The sequence below is a fragment of the Elephas maximus genome, chromosome 12 (genome assembly GCF_024166365.1).
Source record: "Elephas maximus indicus isolate mEleMax1 chromosome 12, mEleMax1 primary haplotype, whole genome shotgun sequence".
NCBI classification, from domain to species: Eukaryota; Metazoa; Chordata; class Mammalia; order Proboscidea; family Elephantidae; genus Elephas; species Elephas maximus.
Window position 1 is genome coordinate 43715082 of NC_064830.1, and position 19800 is coordinate 43734881.

Below are 19800 nucleotides of genomic sequence, written 5' to 3' on the forward strand. Positions count from 1 at the left end.
AGCATAATATATCACAACCAAGTGAAGTTTATACCAGTGTAATGGATCGAATTGTGTCCCCCCAAAATATGTGTCAATTTAGCTAGGCCATGATTCCCAGTATTGTGCGATTGTCTACCATTTTGTCATCTGATGTGATTTTCCTATGTGTTGTAAATCCTACCTCTATGATGTTAATGAGGCAGGGTTAGAGGCAGTGATGTTAATGAGGCAGGATTCAGTCTACAAGATAAGGTTCTGTCTGAAATCAATCTCTTTTGAAATACAGAAGAGAGAAGCAAGCAGAGAGACAGGGGGACCTCATGCCACCAAGAATGCAGAACCAGGATGGGCATGCATCCTTTCGACCCAAGTTCCCTGCCCTGAGAAGCTCCTAGGACAGGGGAAGATTGATGACAAGCAGTTTCCCCTGGAGCCAACAGAGAGAGAAAGCCTTCCCCTGGAGGTGGTGCCCTGAATTTGGACTTCTAGCCTATTAGACTGTGAGAGAATAAATTTCCAGTTATTAAAGCCATCCACTTGTGGTACTTCTGTTATAGCAGCACTGGATAACTAAGACAACCAGGAATACAAGATTGATATAATATTTGAAAAATCAATGTATTTCACCATATTAATGAACTAAAAAAGAGAAACCGTGTGATCATCTTGATACAGAAGAAGCATTTGACAAAATCCAAGATTCACTCCTGATAGAAACTCTTGAAAAACTATGAATAGAAGGGAACTTCCTCAACTTGATAGAGGACTTTCATGAAAAACTACAGCTTACTTAATGATAAAAGATCGAATCCTTTTCCATTAGGATTAAAGACAAAGCAAGGATGACTGCTCTCATCACTTTTGTTCAGTATTGTACTGGAGGTTCTAGCCAGTGCAATAAGGAAAGAAAAAGAAATAAAAATTGTCAAAATTGGAAAGGAAGAAGTTAAACTGTTTTTATTCACAGACCATATGATCGTCTATGTAGAAAATTCAATGAAATACACAGGAAGATACTAGAACTAACAGGCAAGTTTTCAGGATATAAGATTAACATGCAGAAAAGCTGAAAAAAATAACAGTATTAGATTATAACCCAAAGTATAAAATAAATAATAAAGCTGATAAAAATTGTTCCTATTCTGTCATGATTTTAAAAAAATCTTACTGCAACTACAACACTTCTCTAGTTTGCTTGTTCTGGCTAGAGGTTTGTGTATTTTATTTGTGTTCTCAAATAACCAGATTTGATTTTATTACTTTTTGTTAGTATTATATTAGTTCTGTATTCATCTCTATTAATTCTATCCTTCATTTTTTTAGCTTTATAGTGTTTTTCTTTATGACCTCTGTTCATACACAAAGCTTGTATAGGTTGGCGATCTTTCCTAAAAGCTAGACTGCATACCTGCCCCAAGGAAAGGTAAGTAACATCTGTACATTCTTTGCTTGAGGTCTCTTTATGTGAAAATCCTGCAAGCTTGTCTGTTCTTTTTGATATTTATGTCTCAACAGACAAATTATGGAAATATTTGTCCTTCTATATCACAAGTACAGCAAAAGGAAATGGCAACTGGATTGCACCTTCAGCCTTTAGTTTCTGCCTTAGGAAAATCGTAAAAGGGACCATAACCACTTCACCTTGCCAAAAATGTAGCCCAGTAGTTCCCATAGCAGCTTGGCTGTAGTCAAGACCATTTTGTGGTATAACTCTAGGCAATAAGTGAACACCACCACTAAGTCTCATGACCAACCAGACAACAAAAAAGACTACTGTCAGGCAGAGAGCGGAGATAGGATGGGTAATTAATATTGGATACACTGCTTGACATTGCATTTGACAGAGAATAAATGGCATGGCAAACACTCTGACTGGTCTCCGACTCTTGGCGTCTCACTGTGGTAAGAAGAACCAAAGTACGGTCTAGCCTCACAAGGGGAGATATGAAGACTCTACAACTACTGAATCAGGGGCAGATTATCCCATAGGCAAGGTGAGCACAGTACTTACCTTGCTTACCAGATCACCTGTAGTGAACAATTTCACATTTTTTTCCACCACATCTAAGATTCTGCTTCTAGGTAAGGCTAGCATCTCTCTTTCCCAGCCCCACAGCACCTTCTTAGAGAATCAAAGCCTCTTTTCAAATGTACAATCCCCGACGGGGCAGAAGATCCAGAGAGAAAGTTAAGCACATCTTTAATGAAGGATGTGTGAAACCCATGTGAAAGTGTGCATTACAGACGATCTGGTAAGCAAGGAAAGCACCGTGATTATCTTCCCTATTGGATTATCTGCCTCTACGTTGAATATTCAGTGCTTGTATCTATCCTCTCTAATCAATTTTGTGTGTTCCTGTACCTCCCTCCCCTTAATTTGGGTGGTTTTATTTTTGCCACTCTCTTCAGGTTTTTCTGCTACATTTTTTCAGCTACTGATGCTTCTAATGTGACTTAAAGGAGGCCTGGTGTTACAGTGGTTAAGCGCTCAGCTGCTAACTGAAAGGTTGGCCGTTCAAACGTAATGGGAGAAAGATGCGGCAGTCTGCTTCTGTAAAGATTACAGCCTTCGAAGCTGTGTGAGGAAGTTCTACTCTATCCAGATTTGTTCGTTTGAGGTAATATTAGTGCAGGGTATGTCTTAAATCAATCTCTCTTGAGATACAAAAAAGCAGCTTAAACAAGCAAGCAAGCACCAGTGGAGTTCACATGATCACCAAGGAGCCTTGGAATAGAAGCTGAAAAGAGACAAGGACCTTCCCCCAGGGACAGAGCCTTTTCTTAGAGCCAGCACCCTGAATTCAGACTTTCAGCCTCCTAAACTGTGAGAAAATGAGTTTGGGTTTGTTAAAGCCACCCCCTTGTGCTTTTTCTGTTATAGCAGCACTGGATAAAGACGACACTCCCTCCCAATTTCTTTCTTTTGCTCTGCTAGCTGACTATTCACCTTTTCTTGCCTTACCTATTCTTTGATCACAGAACCTCTCTTTTTTACTATCTTGGAGTGTATACAGACATCTGCTTATTAAAAAAAAAAAAAAAAGAAGTATTTCCCTCCCATCACCCCCACCCAAAAATGTTCGTGTGATGTCTTTATCTACCATTGGTTTCTATTATTTTTCTTTGTGGGCAGGGGGTAATATCTAGGCACTAGTACTGCGTTGTCTGTTCTATTTCTCTTTGAGAGAGAACCATTCCATCTGTGCCTGTTAATTGTCCAAGAAATGTGTGCATGAGTCTCTTTGATAATCTGCTCTACTTAAAATGAAAACTACACCCTTATAACCTGAAATGGGGGGCTGGTACTGATGTTTGTCATCTGTGTTCAACCCTTTAGCTGCTTGGTGGGAGGGAGGATGTGTACTAATCTGGAGCAACATGTAGCTTCAATTTAAATATATCGTCTTTGGGCACTCTCTCATCAATCTTATGACTCCTAACCCAGTGCCATCGAGTCCTACTGACAGTGAAATGGGGCTTCATCCGTTGGATTTCAAATAATTGTCCTTTTATTTGGGTGAAGCAGCTGCACCTGTTGAATTCTAACCCCCACCGTTCCCAATTTAGAAGCAGCCTCAGAGAAATAAAATGGCTTTGCCTTTGGTGACCTCTTCAATCCCAGTCGATACCTGATATGGAAATAGGGCTCAACTGGGGTGCTTCTCGCTTCTCTCATGTCCATGTCTCTCCCATTTTAAAGTTGTTAAGGCTCTTGAAAGCCTTTCCCTTTAAAAAATTCACTTTGTTCAAATCAGAGGGTGTAGTCTCTGGGTCCTTCCTCCATGTGACATAAATTTTCTTCTCAGACAGATGATTTTTGAAGTCTGTGCTAAAGGTTGTGGCTGCTATAGAAGTTCATTTTGGGTTGTGTTTTCCATGTCTATTTTGGCTCTTTTTGTTCATTTAAGAGAGATTTAGGGGAGTTTTGTAAGCATGCATTCATACCATCTGCATTCCTAGATGTAATTCTATTTTGATCTGTATCTAGCAAAAACATCTACAGTATGAATGCTTAAGTACAGCTGTGATGAAAACACAAATTCATTGAAAAGTATCATAGAATATTAGTTCCTTTTTGTCAGTACCTACTCTCAATCACCACACAAAAGCGTGGGGCAGGCTTGTATCTTTTTGCCTTACTTATTCAATATTTGCTGAACAAATAATCCAAGAAGCTGGACTATATATAAAGAACATGGCATCAGGATTGCAGAAAGACTCATTAATCTGCACTATGCTGATGACATAATCTTACTTGCCAAAAATGAAGATGACTTGAAGCACTTACTCATGAAGGTCAAAGACTACAGCCTTCAGTACGGATTACACCTGAGAATGAAAATTCTCACAACTGGACTGATAAAAAACATGATAAATGAAGAAACAGAAGTTGTTAACGATTTCACCCTACTTGGATCAACAATCAATTGTCCACTGAAGTAGCAGTCAAGAAATCAAATGACATATTAGGCAAGTCTGTTGCAAAAGACCTAAAATTTAAAAAAGCAGAAGTGTCACTTTGATGATTAGGGTGCACCTGAATTTTTTTTTTTTTTTGACCAAGCCATGGTCTTTCCAGTCACCTCAAATGCATGTGAAAGCTGGACTATGAACAAGGAAGACAGAGGAATTGATGCATACAAAGTGTGGTGCTGGTGAAGAATATTGACTGTACCACGGACTGCCAGAAGAATGAACAAATCAGTCTTAGAGAGCTCTTTAGACTTTGGTTTGCTTACTTTGGATACATCATTAGGAAAGACTGAGTGCTTGAAAAGGGCATCATGTTTAGTAGAGGGTCAGGGGAAACACCCAATGAGATGGATTGACCCAGTAGCTGCAACAATGGATTCAAACATACCGACGATCGTGAAGAGGGTGCAAGACTGGATGTTTTGTTCCATTATACATAAGGTCACCATGAGTCAGAGCCAACCTGATGGCAACTACCAACAACAGGTTGTTTTGTAGCTGGTCTTTCCCTCCAGGATGTAAAGAAGCACTTGGCAACTAACAACTCTTAATCCATGACTACTGGAAGTTAAACTTCTATTACATGTTACCCCATTGCCGTCGAGTTGATTCCGACTCATAATGACCCTATAGGACAGAGTAGAACTGCCCCACAGAGTTTCCAAGGAGCGCCTGATGGATTTGAACTGCTGACCTTTTGGTTAGCAGGCATAGCGCTTAACCGCTATGCCACCAGGATTTCCATTATATGGTAGATGGTGACATTTTTGGCAGCAAGTAGGAAGTCTCATTAGGTGGCTAACTAGTTGGGGAAAAAAATGAGGTGGATCTTTATCTCATTCGTTACACACCCAGAAAAATTTTCAAGTTTTATAAAAGAATTAGATACAAAAATTAAGCCATTGAACTGGAAAAACAAAACCAACCAACCAAAAACAGGGCTTAAATGTTTTTTATAATCAGTGTGTGGCTAAAGGGCTTTTTAAATATATCATGAAAATAAAAATCTTAAATAAAAATGATGAGCTACAGAAAAACTAAGTTTCTGTATAGCAAAACAAACAAGAATTGGGTACCTGACAAACTAGGGAAAATATATACGACATATACTCCAATAGAAAAATGGGCAAAAGTCCTGACCAGGTAATTAAAAAAAAAAACCAAATAGTTAATATAGAAAAATGTTCAACTTCTCTATTTCTTAAATGCAAGAAAAACAAGGTATCTTTTTACCTCTCTGATCAGCAAAGATGCCCACTACAAGAACTCACCTTATGGAATCTCTCCTCTTCAAGGGAATCATTTCATCTTTGATGATAGTTAATACTTTCGCTTATTTTTAAAAGGTGCTTGCTTTTTGTTGCCATCAATTCCTACAATATCCTGGTAATCTTCAGCACGGATCCTACATTCCAGGTTTCTGGCTGCACTAGGATGCTGAATAGATTCCATTCTCAGCTGTCCCTTCTCAGATCCAATGACACTTTTCCTAGTCATTGCAGAGTGGTCTCAGAACTGTTTCCTTCAAAGATACATGGTTTCTTCTAACATCGCTACTAGTTTTTCTAGCTACAGGGTTGTTCTTAAACTCTACTGGTGGACCCTGGGTTTTTTATTTCCTTAAAAAACTTGCTTTTTATCTTCTCAGGTTGCTCAGAGAAGAAAACGCACATAAGTTCTATTCTCTATATACTTGGGGTTTCCTTTTTTCTTTTGATACACAACCTCCTTCTGGCTCATGCTGAGTTCGTAAACCCCCTTGAGTGTTGTCTGGAAAGATTAACACACTCTGGAGTACCTAACTTTAACCAGGGTCCAAGCACAGCTGTGCAACTAAGCACAAAGGAAGGGGCGACAAGTAGGCCTAAGTCATCCAGTATGGTGTTTGGTTTCACTGGAAAAGAAAAGGCACAGTCGCTAGAGTAAAACTGTATGCCTTTATTCAACATAAAGTGTGTCATTAAGATAAAATACAGTTTATCCATGTGCAGAAACATTATTATACATTCAATTCTGAAGAAGGTAGTTTTACAAGAACAATAAAAGGGACAGTCTAAAAGTGAGAACAGAGGATAGTGAGAAGGAGCTAAAAGGCAGAGTCTTATCTTTCAAAGTGCTAAGGCCCACGTGCACAAAGATTTTAAAGTAAGCCAGACCAACACGTGGTCATTTCTCCATTCTGATTTCTCCTGGTGCTGGTGGAAGTCTTAAGGTGCGACGCAGAGTCACAGAATTAAGAGGGGTTTTTAAAAAACAGGTCAAAGCACTTATGGCTAACTACTTTTTGTTCCGAAGGTTTCATTTGTCATATATTCTAGATCTTTCATGAATTCTAGACATTTTTTGATCCTTGAAAGACAAATCTGCTCTTCAATCAGTACCTTAATCAGAGACCCAATTGTCAGGTCCTTCCCCGTACAGAATTTATCTCTTTATCTAATAAAAAGGAACCAAATCTGAGACTCTGGAACAGTGTGTTTAAAGCTTGTGCAAAATGATTACATATATATGTTCAGCTGTGGTCATACTGAAGTAGCGGCTCTTGCCTGAAGACTTAAATGAAAAGAATTGCAGACTAAGGGTCAAAGTCCAACTTCATCATTTACAAGCACTGGGTAGTTGAAAACATTAAACTCTGCTTTTTTAAAGGATTCAAGATATGTAAAAGTTTATGTACTACAATTTCAAGAGGAAAATAGGCTGTAAAGTAGTTCTAAAATATTTTCAGACATTTTGATAATATTTAATAAGTTGCTATCTTATTTTACTGGTTATTAGATAGGCTAATCTGAATCTTAAGTACTTAAAAAGAGGGTCCCTGATTAAACCTAGGAAAAATTAAGTGTTGACTCATGTTGGCTTAATACAGTGTTTATGGAGCCAAGTTCCATTTCATTGCACAGACGCAAGATAAAACCCAAAAAACCAAACCTATTGTTGTCGAGTCGATTCCAACTCACGGCGGCCCTATAGGACAGAATAGAACTGCCCCATAGGGTTCCCAAGGAGTGGCTGGTGGATTAGAACTGCTGACCTTTTGGTTAGCAGCCATAGCTCCCAACCACTGCACCACCAGGGATCCTAGATGCAGGGTACACAACCCTAAATCCTGGGCAGCTGCAAAGCTGCCACTAGATGCTTTAATAGAAAACCGCTTATTTGCCCACAAAATGTCTCAAATCATATCCCACGTTCCACTAATAGCATTTTAGCATTATCTTGGTATGCGAACCCAAAGTGTTTAAAAAAATATTCTGAAAAAAGAATATACTATCTAAACTCAAAATTTACTTACATCTATTTTAAATCCACAAATCTTCCGTTTATCTTCTTTCCTCCCAGACATCCTCTACATTTTATAGTTTAGATGAAAATCAAGATATACTTTTTTTTCCTTTTAGCGTCAAAAAATGAACAAAACCAACTTTGAAGTTGTTCTTCAGGAGAACCCATTATCTAATGACAGCCTATCTCCACAACTGATCATCTCTGGCTCTCTCCCAGGTTCCATTTGTCCTTCAAGGGATTCTCTTCCTGTACCTTCAAGGGTTCCTTTTTTTTAGGTTAAGGCTGAAAGCTACACAGAGGTACGGAAGTATTCCTCAGTCTATATAGTAGTCTCTTTGAAAGAGACTCAATCATATGTTTAAGGTCACCAAGTATTAAGAAAATATAAAATCACCCATCCTCCTTGTTCCTGGACAGAGTTGAGACTATATTACAGTGGAATACCTAATACATCTTTGACTGAAAGGTGAATATTGATATTTTGGCATACAGAATTGAATTGCGAATCCAATAATGCAGGTTAAAGACAAGTGGTAAGGAAAACTCAAGAATAAGCACCAACAAAACACAATGATTCATCCTTTTAAAGCCTTTCTATTACAGTCCTTAAAGCAAGAATTAGGATTTTGGCCACTAAAATGAAAAAGGGTAGGGACCTGCTGAAGCCCTTTTAATTCAAATTCTATGATTTAGAGAGAAAAGCGACCAATTCCATAATGCTGGAATACAAAAGAACACTAAAGTAACTATTGTGGAGAAAAAAAAAACAGGGACACATCTCTTTAATAATTTGAAATGAACGAACACATTCCTTCTCACCAGTCTTTTAACTGTGACAAAAAAGCTGTTGTTGGGTGCTGTAGAGTTGATTTCCACTCATAGCGGCCCCATGTGACGGAGCAGAATTGCCCCACGGGGTTTTCTAGACTGTGATCTTTACAGGAGCAGATCATCAGGTCTTTCTCCTGTAGATCCACTGGATGGGTTCAAACTGCCAACCTTTCAGTTAGCAGCCGAGTGCCCGGGTTAGCCGAACATGAGATTAAGCATCTCGTGTTAATTCAGGCACACTGACCTGAATTAACCAAAAGGGATTTGCTTTTAGCCAGATTCTCTCTCTTCAGTTTACATGTTACTCAGAAGATTTCTTGAAATTTCTATTAATTCTAAAAAAAAAACCAAAAAACCAAACCCAGTGCTGTTGAGTGGATTCCAACTCACAGCGACCCTATAGGATAGAGTAGAACTGCCCTATAGAGTTTCCAAGGAGCACCTGGTGGATTCTAACTGCCGACCCTTTGGTTAGCAGCTGTAGCAGCTAACCACTACGCCACCAGGGTTTCCTGTTAACGCTACAGCTCTCCACAACTCTACAACGCTCTACAATTCTCAGAACAGGTACATTTTATTAACATGGCTACTCATGGTTAGTCACCTTCATATTGCCTGTTGTTTCATCTGGAGGCAAAGCCTTCTTCGCTGACTTCACGTTTTGCTAGTGTTTCACCCAGTACTTCAAATATTTCTATTTCTTTATCTGTAATAACTCATTTATATTAATAACTTTCAACATGCCCTGGGAGGTATGTAGCATTCTACATTACTCCTTGAGCCCTGAACTAGACACCTGCTGTATGGATACTACCTAACGAAGATCTTTTAACAGTTTGACTGTTTTGCTTATTCATATATACCCAGCACTTCAGCGTAGTGCTTAGCACACAGTTGGTGCTCAGTAACTATCTGAATCAGTAACATGATTTGTATCTAAAAAGAGCCAGAAACATTACGCTAAACGTGTTTTCTGAAGATCAGTTGTGGTCAAGTAGTATCAAGAGCAATGAACACAGATTTCTGAGACCCTGTGATGGAAATAAAGGGAAGTTGGGGGACCAAGTCCTGTGTTCTATCACTGTAACTCAACTGTAGACCAACTATATCTCTAGGCTTCCATGTCATTACCTGAATATGAATTATACTTCCTGTGAGGTAGCAGGCCCACTTAAATATGTTCTAGAGATGGGGGTTCTTAATCTTTGTAAATGGGTATTGTGAATTGGCTCTCACACATTTAAATATTTCTCCTTTATTCCTATTTAAGAATTGAGGATGCAGATGTTCCCTGAGACTTAATTCCTTTACAAATATGAGAAAGAGTGTTATTCTCTTGGATGGCTAAACAATCTTCAGTGTCTCTGGGCAACCCTGATATCTGAAGTTTCACTTTTTGAAAAGCAGTAAGTTTGTTAAAAAAAAAAAAAAAAAAAGCATACAATGAGTCCTTATTAATTTCCAAAATGTTATTTTTATCAGTAAAAATAACTACAGCTGAACAATTATGGGGAGAACTAGGAAACTACAATACAAACTCAGTTTCATGGGTCACTCGGATACATTCCTGAGAATGTGACCTTCTCAGCTTTTCTTTCAGGTCATGAATAAATCTATACATTATTTATTTTTAAAGAATGGGTTATATGCTTTAATTTCCGAAGACTATCTAGGTATCATCTCTTCTCCCTCAATCATACTCCAAAATCAAGTGTTTACAACCACAAAATGAGTTCTCTTGGACAGCTGGATTCCAGGTTATCTCTAGGTATGGACTGAGACTACTGTCCCTTCCTAACATTTGACTCAGCTGCCATTTTTATAAATGACACTAGGAAGTTCAAAATTTAAGTGTAATGCTGAAAGAGAATTTAAGCAAGCCACAGATGTTACTTGTACATGGTTTTCCCGGCTCTTTTACCTCTCCAGATCAGTCAGAAAGAAGAGGAAACTGGCCATAATACCACTTCTCAGAGAAGCATTGGCAACAGAAAAAAGTCTTCTAATATTCTCTGTGGTTATTTCTTTACACACTCCTAGGGGCTTGGAAGGTGGTGGCAGTGAATGTTTGCTGATGAATTACTGACCACTGTGGAGAAAGGAAAACCTATTCCCCCCCACCCGATACTTCCTTACCATTCTTTGTTTTGGAAGGAAACAATAGCCACATTAAAAAAGAGGCTGCACCTGGTTTTTTCACTTTTCCAGGAACCCAAGGATTAAGCAGTTAAGAGACAGAATAGATGAAACAAGGAGACAAACAGACTAAGAGACTTAATATTTTTACTAGGGCTCTGAAAGAAATACACTACCTTGATTTGTTTATCACCAAATGCCTCATTTTACTTTCTTCCCCCCATACAATCTGCGGTAACCTTCTGAAAGTAGTATAAGGCAACAACTGAGGGCCCTTACCCATACCACTCTCAGATATATGTTAGATCTCAAAAGTCACCAAAAACTCCAAGGTTTTTATTGTCACTTTTAATTATCTTTTACTTAATAATAAAATGAAAAATAAGAATATATGAATACATACAATCTATATACATATATTTATTGCAAATACTTAAAATTCTTATGTAAAATGATTTTTTCTATATTATTTGTGAAAAAATATGACTTTTTAAATGGTGTTGACACCAACTTCTCTGTACATACCCTCAATTCCAATGTTAACAATTCCTTTTAAAAGGCAAAAGACACAAAAGCTTAGCATTTACCAAACCAGTCTGTACAAACCTTGTAGCCAGAAGGGAAAAAAATAGCTTGTGGTAAACACGTCAATTTCCTTTAAAATAAAAAATAAACCCCAAAACTATCCCTCTTATTGCATTTTCCGGAAATAATCTGAGTGACTTTAGAGTAACCTCCTTGGAAAGAATTTGTGCCTTAACAGTGAGGTTCTACAGTTAACATACCATATAAGAGAAATTCAGAGTCTTCCACTGTCACTTTTTACATAGATATTAAAATATATATTACTCAAAATATATTACTGGAAAGCTATTTTTAAAATTGATCTTTAATAGTTGTATCAAATGTAAAGCATTAAAAAAAATAAAATAACCAAGAATCTCTGAAGCTATTACTTCAACTTTAGGAAATATCTTACCTATTGTTCTCTATCAACAGGCATATAGGTACTGAAACATGGTAGGAAAGGCCCCTGCCTACCATCATGTTTCCCAAAGTCTCTTTGGACTATTCTATATGTTGAGCTGAAAACTACCCTCGGACCAAGTGTTTTCCTTAGTACTTTGTGGTTACACAGTGGGGAGACTCTTCCCTCCTTGCTGCAACATGAAACCTCTAGGTCACAGAGAAAACAACCCTGGCACTACTCACTGACGGTGGGTACTAGCAATAAATACCCCTGTAATAATGAGAGAAGACCCTCTTCATTATAACAAATAATTTCACCAAAGAGTTCTTTAAGGGTCTCTGAGATGGAAAAGGCAATAAAAAGCAACTGAGATGGTTACTGTCAGGTGACTAGTATGTATGAATTTACACCTTCACCTGGAAGGCAATGGGGTCTTCCTTTGGCTATTTATTCAAATCTGATGTTTAAGTCTTAGAAATCTATCTCTGTGTGCCAGCCCAGCCCATGTAACTATGCTTCCCACCACCCCTCAAGATAAATTTCCTGTTGGCCAGCTCTTATACTTAAAAAATGTCACATGGATGCCACAGACAGCTTCAGTAATTTGAGTAAAAGAGTTAAGCAATACAAGTAGGGCTAACAGCTCCTGGTTATCTGTTTATTTGGCTTTATTTTCTCATTAAATAGGATGGAGAATTTTAATTAATCAAAAATGCGTTAAGATTCAGGGAGCCTTCTCTACTAGACAACTTAGACCATTGCTAAATAAGACTGAGATGATATATTGTTAATGCTATCTCCCCCAGGTGACCTGCAATGGAGGGTCTCTGAAGGCTAGAGAAGGGTACGCTGGAGGCGTCTGCATCAGGCATGCTGCCCGACTGGTCACTGAAGTAGTGCAACTTAACTCAATACCGTAAGAATAAGCTTAGCACTTACTATAAAACATTTCAGATTGAACTCTGAAAACCTAAGATAAACACTGCTTTAAAGGTATTAGAGTACCATACTCTAATAAGTTACTTAAAGATTTTTTTGTTCCTACTTCATTTTTCAAAAGGGCCAGACTACGATTTTTCTGTTTAACTCATGAGTGACTTTCTACTTGAAACCACTGTAATCCAATTTACAACAATCTATGGGAATCTAACTGTTCTCTCATTTGGTTAAGATTGAGGCAGTGTACCTATGGAAATTTCTGTCTCGGGGGTGTTCCTAGATGAAAATATTTTATTAGCTGAGTATTATTTACAAAGAGAATCTGGCGAATACTAACACTTAGGACCTATCTATGTTAGCCTGGGTCAAGACGAAGAGGCACAATATGGTTTGCTCTTCAAATGGTCTCAGAAATCCCTGACACCTTTTCTCCTTTCCTAGCTACAATCTGTCCATCCTCAGATTAAGGGAGCCATGGAAGAAAGCCTTTCTATGACAGGAAAGGAGCAAAGCAGAAAGGTCACTTTCATCAATCCAAATTGGTAATTTGCTATTTAGCCTGGGCTTAGTTCTGAAACACTCAACCGCCTCCACGTGCACACCAGCCCTCAGCCCTGCCACTGAAGTGATAAGTGAAGAGGCCGGCCATGGGGAGGAGTTTCACCCATCAAAAGGTCTTTTTAAACTCCCCTTGGACTATCCAGTGCACTCAAAGTTTGGCAGCAGAGCCATGGTGTTTGTTTCCTAATGGTTCTTGGCTCAAGAACTTACTCCTTTATCCCTGGATCATTGCAGCCTTCATATCTCTTTAGCTATGTGAGTGCTGAAGAAAAGCAAAAGATGGAAAGGCATCATATTATCTTGGCTGAAACTGGAACACAGATATTAATCCTATATTTGCCTTGAGTCATTAAAAAAAAAAAAAATGCCAGAAAAGAAAAATGAAAAGTAGAGTTTCTTATGAGGTTTCGAGCAGGGGCTGTGGGAAAGCATTAAGAGTGTGCAAAGCGGGCAGTGGTGGTGGCAGAAAGCTCCAGGCCCATTGCAGGCTCCAAAAGGGGAGCAAAACAAGAATTACTGCCTACTCTCTCGTATCGGGAATGTGACTTAATTTACAAGTTTAAACTGTTCTGTATTTTATAAATATCACATCTTGGATATTAAGTACAAATGCAACTGCACTAGGTTGCACTAATAATTTTACTTTATACGCTTGAAATTAGGAGACTTGAAATCAATACGCAAATGATGCAAACTGCCGATCCCCATTTAAAATCCAATTCTGGTAACTGCAGATTTATTATTTTAATGTTCTTTAACTGTGACCTAAATATTATGTACTCAAAAAATTTTCCATCACTAGAAACAAGATTAAAAAAAACAAAAAGCACAACAACAAAAACGGAAGCAAAAGATGAAAAAACAAACAATGAAACTTTGGGCCTAATTTCTTCTTCTTCTCTAGATATGTCCTTAGCCATTCACTGAAGCCCCTTTAGATTAAAAATTTCCAGTGCAGACAGCAGAAATCTAAAACAAGGGACACGTTTTCTAAAACAGGAAAAATTCCTGACTTTCACCGTGTGTGTGTTTTAAAGCAATATCTAATAAGATTACTCTGTCCTCCACGGGTGCCTGGGAGGTCAAAACAGGTTTAACAGAACGGGCAAATGTGGCATTAGCGAGATTTTCCATCTGCAACAGCAGTGACTATAGAACATTAGGTAACTGGTTGGGAGAGAAGAAGACAGACGGGCTACCTTGCTTCTAGTGTTAAAATTGCTTCCAAAGTTCTTTACGTTCACCTTAACAGTCTCTGCGCCTTCACTCCCTTTGCCCAAAAAAGCCCACAGCTCAAATCATGCCATCGCTAACACTTTTCCGTAAGCTTCAGACTAGGATTTATGAATGACTAAGTGCTTGGGCAGTACTGCTGAAGTGTTGTCCTGCACAGGCTACAGAAGCACAATGGGCCAGAGAGGCACAGCCTGCAAAGACCACACTTGCTGTCTCAGGGTGTGGGAGCGGGATTAGGAAACAGCAGGGATTCACAGATTGCAAGCGGAGTGCTTGGCGATAGCACTGGTTTATGGAAGCCAAGAACCAGGTCAGAGCTTTCAAAGTCTGAAACACTACCTGTGAAACCGATGCCTTATATAATTTGAACTTAAGGAGGTTCCACCTAAAGTAAAGGGACTGAGTAAACCCTGAATCCACACCTTGCCAAGTCTGAATCATCTATTTATAACCTGCAGCCAGACTGTCAAGACATACCTAATCAGCGTGGATGCTCATTTCCTTAGACCATTCCTTCACTCCTTCCTTTTCCTAGCCTCTTAGAAAAGGTCAGAAGGGAGACGGCTCTCCGTCACCATATATTGCATGAAACCTTTCTGAGAGTCGCATCAAGCAGAACATAAATCTGAATTCAAAGTAACACATTATTACCTAAACACTTGGAAAAACAATGTTAAAACAAAATGTGACATATTTACATGATTTTGTAAGTGCAAACTTGTCACAAATTTCACAAAGTCTTGCTTGACTTAGACTTACTAGACAAGGTGCTCTTCCTCTAAAATGTGAAAGATCTGTACTCTGTATTCCTGATTCAGCAACATTTGTCTCTGAAGACAACTGAAACCTATTTATTTCTGTGATTCCAAAAGGATGCAAAAAAACACATTTCATCAACTCTTCCCTTCCCCCTCCTTTACAGCGTGTTATTTCTAGTGTCATTACCGAACGACAAGGCAGGAGACACACAGTTTAGAGGGGCCAATGCAATCATCATGGCAAAAAGCGCCACACCCTTTGCACATGATCATGGCTTTCAATCGGCAGTAACATTTCGAAGGCGTGTCCTCTATGCTGTTCTCTTCGGGAAAGGCCTGAACAGGAATGGTTTGGCCATGGCTGCTGGGATTCATAGCTTGGCTAGCAGGGATGGTAGTGACGGTCACTGAAAAGGACATGACATCACCTACGTTGCTAGATACCTGGCTACAGTCAGGCATACCCGGCACAGCAGAGCTATGGTCCATGTCAGATGAGGTGGAGACGTTGATCATGCCTCTGTAGCTTGGCCCTATCTGTGTGGGGCTTCCGTACAGCTTTGGGGTTTGCAGTGGTGGAAGGAGTAGAGGCTTTCGGGTGGGGCTGTCTGCAGGTACAGGAAGAGCAGCAGAACTGAAAAGCTCAGGGCTGCTACACATCATCTTACCTCTCACTGCATGAGCCATTTGCTTCTGTGCTGCCTGAATAAAATCTCTGGCTAGGATCTTTTCATCGAATGTCTGGCCTCTAGTGAATAGGTAATTCTCCTTGCTTAAAGTGGTTTGCTCATTCACTACTGTCTCTGCCTTCACATTCCTGTTAGCTAAGCAGTCACTGCTGGATAGGGCGTCCCTACTGTGGAGTCCTGAACTTGTTTCACACTTGTCAGAACTCTGGGAAGCCTGAGGCTCCTTTTTCACGGCGAGAGATTCCTGCTCATCACCAGTACTCTCCTCGTCAGTATCGTCTTCTTTGCCGCTGCTACTATCTCCTGTTGCTTTTTTACAGTCTGCATATCCCATTTTCAAGGCCTCACTGGGGCTACTTAGGCAAAAACGGTCTTCAGGGTTTACTGAATGGGTCCTCCTAAAGCTCTCAGAAACCCTGCCATAGGTGGAAATATTAAGTAAGTAGTGGCCTGACATTGCAGGCTTGGATGTCCTTCTGCCAGCAAAACCCAGCATGAACCTCTGGCTTGTGGAGATGTCTTCTAATTGGAAACCTGAGTGAGCAAAGTTGAACTGGTTGGGCTGCAGGGCTGGGAGAACATTCTGCCTCTGAACCCTTTTGATGAGAGTCTGAAGGATCTGATCTTGGGTAGCCTTACTCAGTCCTTCTTGGTATGAGCGTGTGTCAATGCTAGAGTCCCTCAGATCCTTAGCTGAAAAGAGCTGAAGGGTCCTTGGAACCTGGGGTAGCTGCTTACTTTGCAACATTTTACCCAGCTGCTGTATAGCTGGGTGGGACTGCCGTTCATTGATTTCTTCTCTTGTGCTACCTTCTGTTATGTTGGTACCTGTGGGTGCGCCTATCTCCTTTTCTTCTTGACTCAGGGGAACAGTTTTCATTTCAACTTTGGTGAAAGGTTTAGGAAGGATTTGCTCCATGGGAACATCTTTGCCCTGGAGCAGCTGGGTGACCAAAGGATTATTAGCAGGGATACTAGAGCTTGGTCTTGAAATGGGTCCATTCATATTTGAAGAAGTTCCTGGGGTTTTAAGGCTAGAAACTGCTGGCAAAGTGCTCAAGGACGGAGCTGATCCAGTAGGCGCTATAGTTACACTGACCTGGGGTAAAGGAAACTTTTCTACAGTGGCTGCTGTCAGTAAAGATGGCAAAGGAGGAGTCATATCCACTGGAGCACTAGCATTTGTCTCTGCTGAGGCTGAAGGGTTTGGTGTATTCTTACTAGAACCTGCTTTGGGCTCAACTGTGCCATCAATTGCAAAATGAACAGGTGAGGCACCTGAGATTAGAGCAGGGCCTTTTGGAGTAGAAGGTGCTTTCTCCTGCCTGCAATTAGTGGACCCCTGCAGGTGGCTGAGGGAGGTCACTGTGGCTGTTGTCCTGGTGGGGTTCAGTTTTTCATTATTCAACTTCTCTAAAGCTGGTGGGGGTGGGTTAATACGGGCTGGTGACGGGACACTTGTGCATGCTCCACTGACGGCAGATGTGGGAGACACTGAGGAGGTTTGCTGTAGTTGTGCTCCAGAGACACTATGAGGCTGTGCCTGGCCTGGGTTCTTGGTCTCAGATTGGGGCTGAGTCTCTGGACCACAGGGTAAAAGCTCTCTCGTACCTCCCCTGCTTCCAGTTCCTGCCAGTTCCAGTGTGGGGCCCTTTCTAGTTTCACTGACTCTGTCTGAGCCTGGACTCCCTCCCCTAGCAGTTTTCCTTTCACCGCCCTCTCCTGGTCCTTGTCCACCCCCTGGGCCAGGTCCTGGAATGGTCCCTCCAACTGAGGCGGCTGCAGCGGCTGCAGCTGCGGCTGCAGCAGCTGCCCTCTGTGCTTTGACCAGTTGGGCTTTTGCTTTGATGTCTGCAAGGGTTCTGGCTCCTGTTCTGTTAGGACTAGTGACGGAGACTGGAAAACGAGCCCTGGGAGAGACCTGCGATGTAGGAAACGGCATGAGGGAGATTCTGGAGACCGGGATCTGAAAGAAGTAGGAAAAAAAACAGATCAGAGCTTAGTTTTCATTTATGAGAATAACAAAACTTCATTAACACTTAAATTTCTAGAGTAGGGTGAAGACTACAGTACCTGTGACAAAGAAGGGAGGTCTATAGCTGGCCTGGGATGAAACCATGGAGACAGAAACACAAATTTGTTTCAACTTTGGTACCTCCTCTATCGGTGCCAGAGACTTTCCTCCCTCCCCAGGAACCCCTCAACTTCCACTCCTGCTCCAAATTTCCACTCCTCTCCTAAACACAACTCCCTTCTAATACCAGCACTATTCTGAACTGGTAATTATTTAAGATATAAACCTTTCTATGGTATCTGCATTTTCAAATGTGTGTTTGTGTGTGTGACGTGAGTGGGAGAAGAGTAGCCTATCATCACTGTTTTCACTTCTTTGCTTCACTAGCAAGGCTGTGCCCTGTTCTACACACAGACACACTGTTAAGCATATAGGCTGGATCACTTAAAATTATATCAACTAGACAGCACTTGAATGCAGACCCAAAGGTGCACATACTATGCCCACCTACGTGAGGGAGTGTGTAGATATGTAGACATAACATTTCCTCTGGTGATTCTCATCCCTGGCTGGTATCACACTTGCCTGTGGAGCTTTTTAAGCTTCTTTCAGATGCCCTGAGTCCTACCTCAAAATTTATATATTAGAACCCCTAGAAAAAGCTTCTCATGAAGTTCTGATGCACCATCAGGTTTGAAACCACTGATTTTCACGTCATATCATATCCTATCGGAAAGGAATGTGACTCTTGCTCTAAACAATACTTTGAAAATTACTGGAGTTAACTAGGATCAGGATCTGCACACTTCTAGCAGCTGGCTGAATTGAAAGGAGTAGATAACTGTTGGATGCAACGCTGGAAGCGCTCACTCATCTATGCCAAGAAACTTGGAAGACAGCTACCTGGCAAACCCACTGTAAGAGATCCATGTTTTTGCCCTTTCCAAATAAAGGTGATCTAAGAGAACGCGGAAATTATCAAACAATATCTTTAATATCACATATAAGTAAAGATCAAAGACTACAGCCTTCAGTACAGATTACACCTCAACATCAAGAAAGCAAAAATCCTCACAACTGGACCAATAAGGAACATCATGATAAATGGAGAAAAGATGGAAGTTGTCAAGGATTTCATTTTATTTGGATTCACAATCAACATCCATGGAAGCAGCAGTCAAGAAATCAAATGATGTATTATTGCATTGTGCAAAATCTGCTGCAAGAGATCTTTTTAAAGTGTTGAAAAGCAATGATGTCACCTGAAGACTAAGGTGTGGCTGATGCAAGCCATGGTATTTTCAATCGCCTCATATGCATGCAAAAGCTGGAAGACAGCTACCTGGCAAACCCACTGTAATGAATGAGGAAGATCGAAGAAGGACTGACTGATGCCTTTGAATTATGGTGTCAGCAAAGAATACTGAATACATGGGCTGCCAGAGGAGCAAACAAATCTGTCTTGGGAGAAGTACAGCCAGAATGCTCCTGCGAAGTGAGGATGGCAAGACTTTGTCTTATGTACTTTGACATGTTATCAGGAGGGACCAGTCCCTAGAGAAGGAAATCACGCTTGGTAAAGTAGAGGGTCAGCAAAAGACAGGATGACCCTCTCAGTTAGATAGGTACCTAACAGCAACAACATACAGCTGTTACTGACAATCTAGAAAATTTGATTTAAAAAAATTAAACAATGGAACTCTAAATAAGAAAATACAGTCCATCTTTCTGGAAATCCTTAAATTAAGAATCATAAAATAACAATTTGTCATTATTTCCGCAACACCCATTTATCAAAAGGTCATCAGTCTTGAAAAATTGATTCTCTGTAATTCAGAAGTTAGGACTCTCTGGTTGTGTAACGGTTATCACTAAGTCCATGTATTTTACAACATGAGACGTAATTAATTCCTCTTTTAGAGT

At 40.2% G+C, this 19800-nt stretch overlaps 1 protein-coding gene across 3 annotated transcripts in view; it reads right to left on the minus strand.

Moving 5' to 3' along the window:
• Positions 1 to 6373: 6373 nt before the first annotated feature.
• The window catches only part of ASXL2 (ASXL transcriptional regulator 2), a 193477-nt gene continuing 180050 nt past the window's right edge, over positions 6374 to 19800 (minus strand). For all 3 annotated transcript variants that reach the window (XM_049904929.1, XM_049904928.1, XM_049904930.1), the window contains one exon: positions 6374 to 17829. In XM_049904929.1, the coding sequence (XP_049760886.1) occupies positions 15358 to 17829 (2472 nt within the window). In that variant the 3' untranslated portion in view covers positions 6374 to 15357. The remainder of the gene's footprint in view (positions 17830 to 19800) is intronic.